Raw genomic sequence first — 12,652 nt, 5'->3', positions numbered from 1 at the left:
TATGTAAATAGAATAAAATTTGTGAAAGGCAAGTGGAAAACAATGCCATTCTTAAAGCTCAACCAGAAAAACAGAAATTGGAAAGAAAAATTGGAAGTATAATTCTTTGAAAGATAATTTTTTTTTTTTAATAAAGCTTAAAAAAAAATCTTTAAACTATATTTATTTTTAAACAGAATATGAGAAAATACAGGCGACGCGGACATCCCCCAACTACAGGAAATGTTTGGACTGAGCGTGCTCCTGTCTTTCACTGAGGACTCACCCTTGATCCCCCTGCTCCGTGGGGTAGGAAGCCCCTCCCTTGGCGTCGGGCTCAGAGCTGGATCCAGGAGGAGACACCGGTTCGATGCCGTCGTTAGAAACACTGACGGGTGACGCCTTTTGCTGTGGAGGGGATCTAGAAACAACATGAAGACGTTATTATCAAATCATTAAAATAGTTTTCTTCTGCTTTTAAACATCAGCGGCTGATTGCCAAGTCAGGCCCTCGTTTCCTACCTGTCTCTGTTACACTCCCCGCTGAAACCCTCTGAATAGCGGGACCCCTGAACAGACTGCTGTGAATTGGGGAGAGGCTGGGAGGCACTGGGTGGACGGCTCAGGTCCAGAAGAGAAGAGCCATGGTAGCTTTGCTGCTGCTGCTGGCTCTGCCTGGTATAGTCTTTAACTATCACCTCCTGTGCATAAACACAACATTTCACTTATTCAAACGGTCCTGTCCTCCTGACAACATTGCCTTTTGCTCAGAGCATTGACTTACGCTGATGTGCTGTTCTAAGGTGACCACCCTTCGGCTGCCTTTGACACATGGGGAGGGGGGCTGTTGGCTTGGAGAGAGTCTCTCCTCTGAAGGCGGTCGATACAGACCTTGTGGTGGACCTGAGGAACAATATGCAGAGACAGAGATAGCTCAGATTCGGTCCTTTAAACAAACAATGATGCGACAGACAGGTTAGGATAGCGTCTTTGAGACGAGGAGGATCAAATATATTAAATTAAAACAAACCTGAGATTATTTCAGATCCATAAAAATATAACATGGTTCCTACAGATTTAATACAAGTTTTCAAGCTTCCCCAGAATCTTAATCCCATAGTTCTCAACTATTTTGTATGGAAACAGATGAAATGAAAACAGAGGGATGAAACAATAGATTAATAATGGCAGCAAATATAAAATACAACAAACACAACTTACTAAGACAAAGAATGAAGGTTTTAAATATATTGGGTTTTATTTGGACCGCTTTAAAGTCCATAATGTAATTATTGTTGTTTTGTAGCCACCTTAAGAGTAGCCTCTTGAGACCATCCTGATCTCAGGAGCTTTCAAGGTTTCACTCGCAGATCAGTCTGGCTACTCTCCGTTAAAGAAAATTTGGAGCCGTTCACCAAACGAACGTCCAATCAGCGTTGGCTTTGAGGCGGGTTGAGGTGTGACGCAACGAGAAGCGCGACAGTTCAGTCTAAAGAACATGGCGGCTTCAGCCGATGAAACTAGCGTTAGCGTGGCTATCAAGCAAGTTTTATCGGAATTACAGAGTATTTCTTCACTGAAAGAAGAGCAAAACACTGCTCTGGAAGCTTTTCTCAGAGGAAAAGATGTTTTTGCTCTTCTCCCGACTGGTTTCGGCAAGAGTTTGATCTATCAATTGGCTCCTCTTCGTCGTTGCTCTGTTAGTACGTCATATGCTTCGTTGATCTGATTGGTTTATTTGGCCCGTCTATCACCAACATAGGCCAATCAGCCAACCAGTATTTTCGCCCCTTCCCAAAATTACTTCAACGGAAGGTTTCCAGATGGATATGCGGAGCAAGTCCATCTGGCGGAGTCAGATTACCTTAAGAGTCCACACTTGATGAATCAGAGTTTTTTTCTTACACTTAAACAGAACCAACCTGATCAAAGACATTGACATTAACAAGTTGGTGAAAGTATCCCAACAGCAAGGGGATGGTTTATTTATCTGAACTGACATTTATGATCAAACTAAAGCTGAACAATTGGCTCTATACATGCCTCCACTATCTGAAGGTAGCTCGTTTTTTTTTTTTTTTTTTTTTCTGGCTTTCTCTACAGCAGTGTTTCCCAACCTTTTTTTGACTTGTGTACCCCATTGGGCATTTTGTCTACCATGAGTTCCCCTCTTAGTCAAAAGTATTGATGATTGTCCAAAAGTGGAACATACAATAACTGATTTTAAATAAAAAGTATTTTGGAGCAGTGCTCTAGTTGTTGGGGCATTGCGCTTGGGTTCCAGAGGTTCTGAGTTTGAGCCTCACTCCTACAGACTACCACCCCTGTCCCTGAGCAAGACCCTTAACCAGGCTCGGACTGGGAACGATTTTCAGCCTTGGCATTTTTCCATCTACATCGGCCCACTTAAATGTGAAACACAATACGAAATACACATTGTGGATTAACCGATCTACCATCAAGCATCACACGACAACCACCACCAAGACTTCCATAATACGGTTTTACTGGCGCTGGTTATTAACACGGACGCGACATGGACTTCAGCAGGGTTGCCAGATGTGACTGACTCATATTTTCCAGCCCAAAACATTTTCATAAACCGCCTGGATATACGAAATCTCGCCCAATTTGAACCAAAGTCTATTGATCTCTTAGGCCTTAAATCTAAAGAAGAAAAATTTTTTTTTTACCCATTGACAGCCATCCTAAGCTGCCAGATTGGGAAACATCCCAACCTGGCAACGGTGCATCTAAGATGGGAAACGTCAGCCTTTAGATGCAAAACCCCATCATGCACCGCCAATTATTTTTGTAAAATACTCGAACATAAATTCGCCAAATAGAACAGGAACATTGTAGATTGGTTTAAAGAAAGCATTTGTTTTATTATAATTTTGTTTGTTGCAATGATTTTACAGTTTGAATAGAAAATTACACCATATGTCAACAAGGATGTGCATGCCAAGGAAGGGCTATATATACTGCATGCATCATTTAGGTAGTTAACGTTGTAATACTTCTTGAACTTCTTGAGTTATTTACTGTCACAGGTAGGTGCTTTGGCCGGAGAGTAATTGGGGGCCGGTATGATTTAAGGAGGGCCGGTCCTCGCATGCTGAAACTAGAAACAGCCCACCGGGCAAATGCCCGGTATCATAGACTACCATTCGGGGCATGCCCTTAACCCCCATCCTGCTCCCCGGTGACGCACAATGGCAACCCACTGCTCCCTAAAGGGGATGGGTGAAATGCAGTGAGTTCATTTCGTTGCTTGATACTTGTGACAGTGTATTGAGAATAAAAGCTGAATTCTATTCATTCTATTTTACATCTTTAAATTTGAGCATATCTTCAAGTAACACAGAGTACATGTCAGACTTAATAATATTACTTCAGCGATAGTTTCAAGGTGTTGCTTTATGGTACGCCTCGTACTATGTCTTTTGGTTGTTCTGTTCTTTTTGCATCTCGTTGCAGGTGATGAAGCAGACTAAAAATGTTTTGTCATTGTCTCCTTTCTCTTCTTTCTTTCATCTTTTCTCTTCTTTTTTCCCCCCTTTCTTCTTCTGTTTTTCTGCTCTGTTTACATTGCAGTGTCCATATAAACTATAAAACTCCCTGCCTAATTATAATAAAGCAATTTATATGCATGAAACAAGTGGAGCAGTATGGCAATTGCCGTACTGCTACACTTCTTATTGCCATATTGCCAGACAGGACACTGTAAAAAAAAAAAAAAAAAAAAGAAATAAAGAAATACGTTTGAGTATTTATTTCTTAGATATTTTATGCTTTATGAATCTGGAAGTTAGTAATGAATCAAAATACAAATGAAATCATAATATAAACCTGTATTTATAAAACTGGAGAATTTGATGAATTGGGAACAAAATACAGAACAAAGATTATACTCAGACTGACTAACTAGTTTGACTAGTTTTCAGCAAGACACCTGAGCTGCTTTGATGAGCTCTGATAGCTGTGAAAACCAGTTGATATGAGGCTGTTCTCTACTTGTTCTCATGATATTGGCTGCATACTCTCTGTGTATACAGCCATATTTTATTTTACTACCCAAGAAATAAAATATTTTCATGCACCCCTTGCGATGCACTCGCGTATCCTGAGTTGGGAATCACTGCTCTACAGGAGAATCTAACTGATTAATCCAGGTGTGCCTGACCTCAGTAACCATGAAGACATTGAGACGCACCTGGATTTATCAGTTCATACAGTAACGGAGGAAACTAATGCGCTGCCTTAACTTCAGGAAGTAGTGGAGTTGTGCGCAGAGCCTATTACTTATGGCTGCAATAAAATCACAATTCAACAAAGTGCTTTTTTTAAATCGCAGAGAGATTCAGTTTTGGTCTAATTACACTGATGAAGTGTATGAAACTGACTTTCACACTCCAGCCCTTTAGGTGGCAGCAGCACGCTTCAAGTGGGTTTGCTGCCCCATAGGACAGGAGAGAGTTGCAGCTATCAGGCAGATCCATGGGTGTAGAAGTAAGCATCTTTGTGTTTAACTAGAGATGCACCAATCCTATATTACTATCTATACCAGCTCAGATATTGAAAAACATTCTAGATCCAGTGTCACTCAAAATGGACTCAATTCATCAGGGCAGATCTACTCATTCCATTAGAATACGAAACCAAATTTTGGTTAAAAAAGCTCTTGAACAGCAGGAACGAATCATTTTGTCCTTTTAACATGATTGTCTGTTTTAACTACTTCCTCTTCTGACGTCATACTAATTTAAAGTTGCCTTCTGGGATATAAATTTGCACATACATGCATATCATGCTTGCTTTCACAGAGGAGTTAATGACAGCATTTTAATGAGGATAACAAAGTAAGCAGAGCTCCTGTATTGGAAAAAATTCAGGGTACACAGACATCTAAATTCAGATATCAGAATCGTATCGGCGGTGAAAAAAAAGTGGATCAGTGCATCCACATCTTCCGAACAACTGTAACAGTAAAGTCCTATGGTAATAGACTCTGGACAAGAAGCTTTCAATGTTATTACAAAAACAAAACCCTGGAGACAACAATCTAAATAAAATTATGAAATGATGTTCCATCTTAAGTTTTTCAGGTTTGCTCATAAAAGAGACGAGGAGCATCAGTGTCCATCAGGGGAGAACATACAAATTTAGATTTCCGTTTCCAAACTCCATCATCATCATCATCTGGTGATGTGACATAATCACACAGTATACAAAACTACATGATGTCAGATTAGTGGACCGGGGTCTGGATCCGGACCCAATTTATAAATTACAGCATGTTATCCGATGACTAATGTGTCTAATTTCACTTGCACCGCTTCTCCTGTTAATACGGTAAAGCCCTCCGGAGCGTCCGGCACCAGGCTACACATGATCCAGATTAGCCAATGAGCTGCTGTCAGTCTGGGTTGCTGCTGCTGCTGTTTTTAGACCCAGCAGACAAACCTGTGGCAAGCCGGGCGATGGGAAAGAAGGAGAAGATGATGAGAAAAAGAGAGCAGAGAAAGTGTGGACTGCTGGAAGAACTGTGGTGAACTGGTGATGACCCTGCACATTTAGAGGATGTTTGGCTCAACCTGCTGCTGTGAAGCAGAATTCTCCACCATGAACAGAATCAGAAATTAAAAATTGTTCCATTCAAACTCAGGTTTAAAGCCTTGCAGGGCAGCCTAAAGCCCACTGCCAACATTAAGACAGAAAAAAGAAAAATAAACAGTCATTTCAGGTGGGTTTTTTTTAAATATGTGAATCAGGAAATTATCTATATACCAAACTTAAAATTGTTGTTTTCTACTTCAAAAAACACTTTAGATTTTAAAATGTAAAACAATTTTCTACCTTTTTTTCTATTTTTATTTAAAAAGTCAAAGTATAACATGGATGCATAAACACCCCATGTTATTTCAGTGTTAAATTCTGTTTAAAGTAACGTATCATAATTAAAAATGTCTCCGGACCTTTACTGGTTGATGATTTTCTTTATTCTTTAATTGGTCTAGGAGGACGGAGGACCTTTGGATCCGCCTCCTAGCAATAATTGTAAAGATCATTTAGAGAAGTCTGGTAAAGGAAGCGTTGGTCTTACCAAGTGATCGCACGTCTTGTTCCTGAACGGACATTGCTTTGCTTTGAGGCTTTTCTCTACTCGGAGTGGCGCTTTCCTCTCGACCAGCTGGGTTATCCGACTGGGAAGGCAGCAGATGCTGGGGGCGGCTTGAAGCCGGGGGATAGGAACCGTGGTACATTCCTCCTGGGCTCGGACTGCAAAGCTTGGGGTCAGATTTACTGGAGGTCCCGTGTTGGTCCTGCAGGTGTTTTTGCAGACCTCCCCTGGATTTGCCTCCATCGCGATTCTGCTCTTTGGCTACATTTGAGTCCATGGCAGATGGGTAGGCGTCGGGGGGCACACCTGTTTTTTGGAAGGAGCCGTGAAAACCTGGGTAGCGGGATGAGGGCAAGGGCCTGATAGAAAAAATACCACACAATACAAATAAAAAAAACGACAAACAAAATTAGTTTGTTTTTACTGCAGTAAATGATGTAGGAATAATTAAAATTGGTTGGTGAAATCCGGTTTACCGTAACACTGATGAGTGTTCGCTGACGGAGAGACTTTTGCCACCAGTGTTCTGCAGCACGCTCGGCCTCTGCTGCACGTTCTCCTGGGTACGAGGAGACACCGGGGAGTGCTGGTGGCTGTATGGTTGGGATGCTGGTCTCCCACTGCTGCTGTTGCTGGACAAGCTGTGTTCTGTCCCTGAGGAACACAGAACCGTGTTGCTATGGAAACCAGGTGATCTCTCCACAAAAATCAAACGACTACTTTATGCAAAAGTATCAATACAACACTGACCTATTCTTAGTTTGTTTTATCGGATCAACTCAAAATATCAGAGTGAAATCGAAGGAAAGATTTGGTCAATCTGACCAAATGTAATCCAATGCGATGGGTAATCCTTCATTTATGCTGTCTCATTTCCAGTAACGAACATTTTACAGGAAACCACAGCATTATTCTTTGGGGATGCTTTTTAGATTTGATGATTAGGCTGTTTATAGCCAAACACAGGCCGATACTGGAGGAAACCTTTCTTGAAAATGGGGTGTAAGTTCGATGACTAAACGTACGGTCAGAATCACAGTTGGAGTGTTTTCATGTGTTCGAAGGACCAGGTTCAGACCCAAAGCCAATGAGGTGAATTTGGTAAAACACAAAGATTGATGCTGGGGTTTTTGAGGTCTAAAAATGAGCAAACCTGAAGAAGATGCATCCCAAAAGATTAACCAGTCATCAGAGCTGGATATACAGTCACCAAAGAATGATTAGACCACCTTTAAAGCAACTGTTATCCAATGAAGGACAAACTCCTGTCGCATAAAGCGATGAAAACAGAACAGTTACATTAAATTTATTAAGTGAAAATGTTGAGTTAATGTACAAGTTATTTAACCAGTTGCGATGACTTTATACGTAGTGAATTAATTTCAGACTTTTATCAAAGGAAACCACAATTTTCATCTCATTTTCCAATCATCTGTAAATTCAAGTTGATCCGTTCCATAAAAACTTAATAAAACTCAGTTTGTGGTTGTAACGTGAAAACCAAAATTATCTTTTTCATACCTGGGCGCCAGATGGGGGCGTGCTCCACATTTCCCAAAGATCCTCCCCTATCTCTGTCTCGCTCTCTTTCCCTGTCCCTCTCCCGTTCTCTGTCTCTTTCCCGATCTCTCTCCCGTTCCCGGTTTTCCCGCTCTCTTTCTCGCTCTCTGTCCCGTTCGCGGTCTCTTTCCCGCTCGTGCTCTGCAGAGGACGTGCTCTGCAGTTTTCCCATGTGTGAGGGTCCAACTGGACAGAAAGAAAAACATATTTTCTAATGTACAATGATTTTTAATCTCACAATAAATGAGATGCTTGCTCCCAGACCCGTTGCCTCGGCAACATGATCTCATAAGCAGCTGATAATGGACGGAGAGGCCTGTATTAAAAATGAATAGGTACCAGGGGAGATGGGCGAGGCGTAATTCCTACTATGGTATCCGGCGGGTGACCCAGAGATGTAGGTAAGGCCTGGGCCGGCTGTCCCTGCAGAAGGAGGTACCAGAACCGGCAAGTGTGGCACCTGGGAAAGGTCAATGCCTGGGAACACAAGAAGAAGAATAGTTGAGTTAAACATACCTCATTTAATTCTTATACATATATATATACACACATATATATACACATATACATATATATATATACATATGCATATATATACATACGCATATATATACATATATATACATATGCATATATATACATATATATACATATGCATATATATACATATATATACATATGCATATATATACATATATATATGTACGGCAGGGAAACCATATTTGTCCAGCCACTTGTATGTGTGCCACAGGTTGCTGCTTTCCATCAGCCAAGGATTTTATTTCCACTTCGAATGAATGAAAAATATATTTACCGTGATGTATGATGTGTGTGTGCTGTGGGGGGGTATGAGTCTGTGAATGAGGCCAGAACAAATGGGTGTCAAAGTTCGTGGGAGGAATGATTAGTCCTGTTAACGCCGTGTTTGTTCACTTTTTCTTTTTTGTTTTTTTTCCATGACAGCAGACTGCGTGTACTGGCAGAGCTGAGGGAAATGTTGCCCTCTCTGCCAAAGCAAACAATAGAACGGGGGGGGAATATGTGTGTGTGGATGTGTGTGTTTGCCTTAGTAATCTTGTGCTGTGTGCTTCAAAGTGTGTCTTTGAGTCAGAGTTTGTTGTGTTTTTAGCATGTGTTGTACACACGCGAGTTTTTCTTGTACATCTTCGCCACAGTCTTGCGTTGCATACCTTAGTTACCGCTGTGGGATGAGTATTGAGTAGGATTTTAGCGCCATATGAAGCCTATCAGAGCCAGAGCAAGTTGTTTACATGCTCCTAATAATTTCTGGATTATTATCTTATTGTTCATTTATTTGGACCCTTCTTGATAATAAAGTTAAAAACCATAACTTACAGGTGCTGGTCATAAAATTAGAATATCATGAAAAAGTAGATTGATTTCAGTAATTCCATTTAAAAAGTGAAACTTGTATATTATATTCATACATTACATACAAACTCATATATTTCAGATGTTTATTTTGTTTAATTTTGATGATTACAAATGACAACAAATGAAAATCTCAAATTCATCATATCAGAAAATTAGAATATTACTGAAGACCAATAAAAACAAAGGATTTATAGAAATGTTGGCCAACTGAAAAGTATGAACATGAAAAGTATGAGCATGTACAGCACTCAGTATTTAGTTGGGCCTCCTTTGGCCTGTATTACTGCAGCAATGCGGCGTGGCATGGAGTCGATCAGTCTGTGGCACTGCTCAGGTGTTATGATAGCCCAGGTTGCTCTAATAGTGGCTTTTAGCTCTTCTGAATTGTTGGGTCTGGTGTATTGCATCTTCTTCTTCACAATACCCCATAGATTTTCTATGGGGTTAAGGTCAGGAGAGTTTGCTGGCCAATTAAGAACAGGGATACCATGGTCCTTCAACCAGGTACTGGTAGCTTTGGCACTGTGTGCAGGTGCCAAGTCCTGTTGGAAAATGAAATCTGCATCTCCAAAAAGTTGGTCAGCTGCAGGAAGCATGAAGTGCTCTAAAACTTCCTGGTATGTGGCTGCGTTGACCCTGGACCTCAGAAAACACAATGGACCAACACCAGCAGATGACATGGCACCCCAAACCATCACTGACTGTGGAAACTTTACACTGGACTTCAAGCAACGTGGATGAAGTGCCTCTCTTCTTTTCCTCCAGACTCTGGGACCTTGATTTCCAAAGGAAATGCAAAATTTACTTTCATCAGAGAACATGACTTTGGACCACTCACCAGCAGTCCAGTCCTGTTTCTCTTTAGCCCATACCTGGGCTAAATATATATATATATATGTATATATATATATATATATGTATGCATATGTATATATATATATATATGTATGCATATGTATATATATATATATATATATATATATATATATGTATGCATATGTATATATATATATATATATATGTATACATATATATACATATACATATATACATATATATACATATACATACATACATACATATACATATACATATATACATATGTTGGAGCCTATTAAGAATTAGATTCATTTATCTTTTGCAAAATTTTTAATGTTAAAGAGCTAAGGTTATGTGAATGGTAGAGTTATTGTTTATTTGTTTATGTATTTGTTTTGCTTTGACCCTCCTCCTTGTCAGTCCGCCTCCTGCTGAGATTAACAAGTAGAAGCAGCTGATGAGGTGGAGCTGATTGTTTGTTTGAAGGAGTGAGGAGTGCAACAGTTTTTTCACACACATCACTTAGCTTTATATTTGAATTTTTGTAAGTCAACTCTGAGAATATTTCTGTTATTTTTTATTAGTAAAGAAAACACCCTTATTTTGAAACAAGAAAATTCTCCACGAGTGCTTTTTGTTTTGTGAGTCGAAAAACCTCCTCCTAAGACTACTCTGGCAGTTTTTGATTTTTTTGGAAACTTTTTTGATGCAAGAGTAGCCGCAACAAGTGAAAAAACTTCACTGATGACTTGAAGAGGAGCCTAAAGTCGGGAGCTGCCAGCCGATCACGCTCTGATGCGCAAAGAAAGCAGCCAGCGGGCCGTGAGTACAATCAGCTGACTGAGTTTATGAATGAAGGCGCCGCTGCGCTACAAAGAATGATCGATAACTACAGAAAGCAAAGCTGTTGATTTCAAAGAAGGATGCTTATTGATGAACTTACTTGAAAGTGAAAAGATCGGTGTGGTCATTAACAATGTTGGACCCTAAATCCACGCCTGCGTCTGAGAACATGTTAAAAGAGCGCGTCCTTTCGCGCAGAGGCAGATTGGGAGCCTGCACTAGAAGGATTAATGAAATAAAGGCTTTGATGACGGATGCAGGAAATATTGATGAAGTCAATGATTTAGTACAAGCATTTAAGGAAGCCGTGGATGAGTTTAAAAATACTCATAGGTTGGTTCAAGAGCTCTTATCAGAGGACGAAAAGGAAAATGATTATAATGACTGGTTTGAGCCTCGAATAACTAACTTAAACTATTTTTGGAAAGATGTCGAAACATGGAAAAAAGACATTGTACAATCAACAATCAAACCATCAGACAGCATATCTAATGTATCAAAGAAATCAAAGTCATCTTCTTCCACATCCAGATCTTCCTCAGTCTCTTCAGAGTTAAAAAAGGCCAAAGCAGAACAGGCTGCTGCACTGGCACGAGTTGCTGCCTTGAAAGAAAAACATGCTTTACAAATGGAGGAAGCAAAATTAAAGTTAAAGATGGAGCAAATTGAGCTAGAAGCTGATCTTGCAGCATCAAATGCTAAAATAAAGACCTTGCAAAGTGTTGAGGTGGACCAGGAACCGTCTTTAGGTGACGGCATGAATGAATATTATAGCTCTCATCAAGAACCACATTCGATAGAGGGCAATGTGGAATTTATGCATTTAGGTGCTATACCAAAGACTCCACTTCAACGGACCATTTTGGAGAGATGTAAATCGTCTCCCAGTAGATTAAGGACGGCAGAGAATAAACCCCAAAATAGGAATCCCACTGAAAGTGAAACTGAAGCTGCAATTTATGATCATAACGCATCTGAAACTGCACAAGATTACCCAGAGGTGGCTGTTACTGCTGATAATGAAAATTTGAATGTTGTTATTCAAAGACAAAATGACATAGCAGAACTCATTGTCAGCCAGCAAAATCTGTCTTTGTTACCTCCAAGAAATATTTCTGTGTTTGATGGTAACCCATTAGAATACCAGTCTTTTATTCATGCATTTGAACAATTAATCGAAGACAAGACTAAAAATAATAAAGACAGACTGTATTATCTAGAACAATTTACATCTGGTTTGCCAAGAGATTTAGTTCGCAGTTGCTTACATATGGAAGGAAGTAAAGGCTACAGGGAAGCTAAACAACTATTAAAGGAACATTTTGGAAATGAGATGAAAGTTTCTGGAGCTTATTTGGATAAAGCCTTGAACTGGCCAGCAATTAAAGCTGAGGATGGAAAGATGCTGTATGCATATGCAATGTATTTGAGAGGATGTTGTAATGCAATGCAAGATTTACAGTACTTAGAGGAACTTGAAATCCCATCAAACTTAAGGCTGTTAGCATCCAAACTACCTTACAAACTGCGAGAAAGATGGCGAACCACAGCTTATGAAATACAACAGAAAACTGGCAGGAGAGTCAGATTTAAAGATCTTGTCAAGTTTGTGGAAAACCATGCTAACATGCTTTTGGATCCTTTGTTTGGAGACCTTCAAGACCAAACAACAACCACAAAAACATTCCCAAGAGGCAAAGGTGAACTAAAATCAATTAGAGGTAAGAACAGTAGCTTTGCAACATCAATAGTTACAGAGAAAACAGGATGTGCTATAAAGCAATCCGTTTTGTCTCCACCACCTCCAGAATCCACACCCATTGCCAATATCTCTCACTGTGGATTCTGCTCGGGAAAACACAACTTAGCTGACTGTCTGCGTTTTAAAGCAGAGTCGCATGATTGTAAAGTTGAATTTTTGAGAAGTCACGG

At 40.0% G+C, this 12,652-nt stretch overlaps 1 protein-coding gene across 2 annotated transcripts in view; it reads right to left on the bottom strand.

The window, feature by feature from the left end:
- Positions 1–245: 245 nt before the first annotated feature.
- ncor2 (nuclear receptor corepressor 2) overlaps positions 246–12,652 on the bottom strand; it is a 164,838-nt gene continuing 152,431 nt past the window's right edge. For both annotated transcript variants that reach the window (XM_038296411.1, XM_038296420.1), the window contains exons 35-41: positions 8,003–8,140; positions 7,625–7,849; positions 6,580–6,757; positions 6,086–6,462; positions 764–882; positions 502–680; positions 246–400 (exon numbers count right to left, since the gene is read on the bottom strand). In XM_038296411.1, the coding sequence (XP_038152339.1) occupies positions 262–400; positions 502–680; positions 764–882; positions 6,086–6,462; positions 6,580–6,757; positions 7,625–7,849; positions 8,003–8,140 (1,355 nt within the window). In that variant the 3' untranslated portion in view covers positions 246–261. The remainder of the gene's footprint in view (positions 401–501; positions 681–763; positions 883–6,085; positions 6,463–6,579; positions 6,758–7,624; positions 7,850–8,002; positions 8,141–12,652) is intronic.

Source organism: Cyprinodon tularosa, unplaced genomic scaffold (assembly GCF_016077235.1).
Source record: "Cyprinodon tularosa strain WSP-4 unplaced genomic scaffold, ASM1607723v1 ctg11, whole genome shotgun sequence".
In the NCBI taxonomy this organism is placed as follows: Eukaryota; Metazoa; Chordata; class Actinopteri; order Cyprinodontiformes; family Cyprinodontidae; genus Cyprinodon; species Cyprinodon tularosa.
This window is presented reverse-complemented; position numbering and strand designations above follow the sequence as displayed.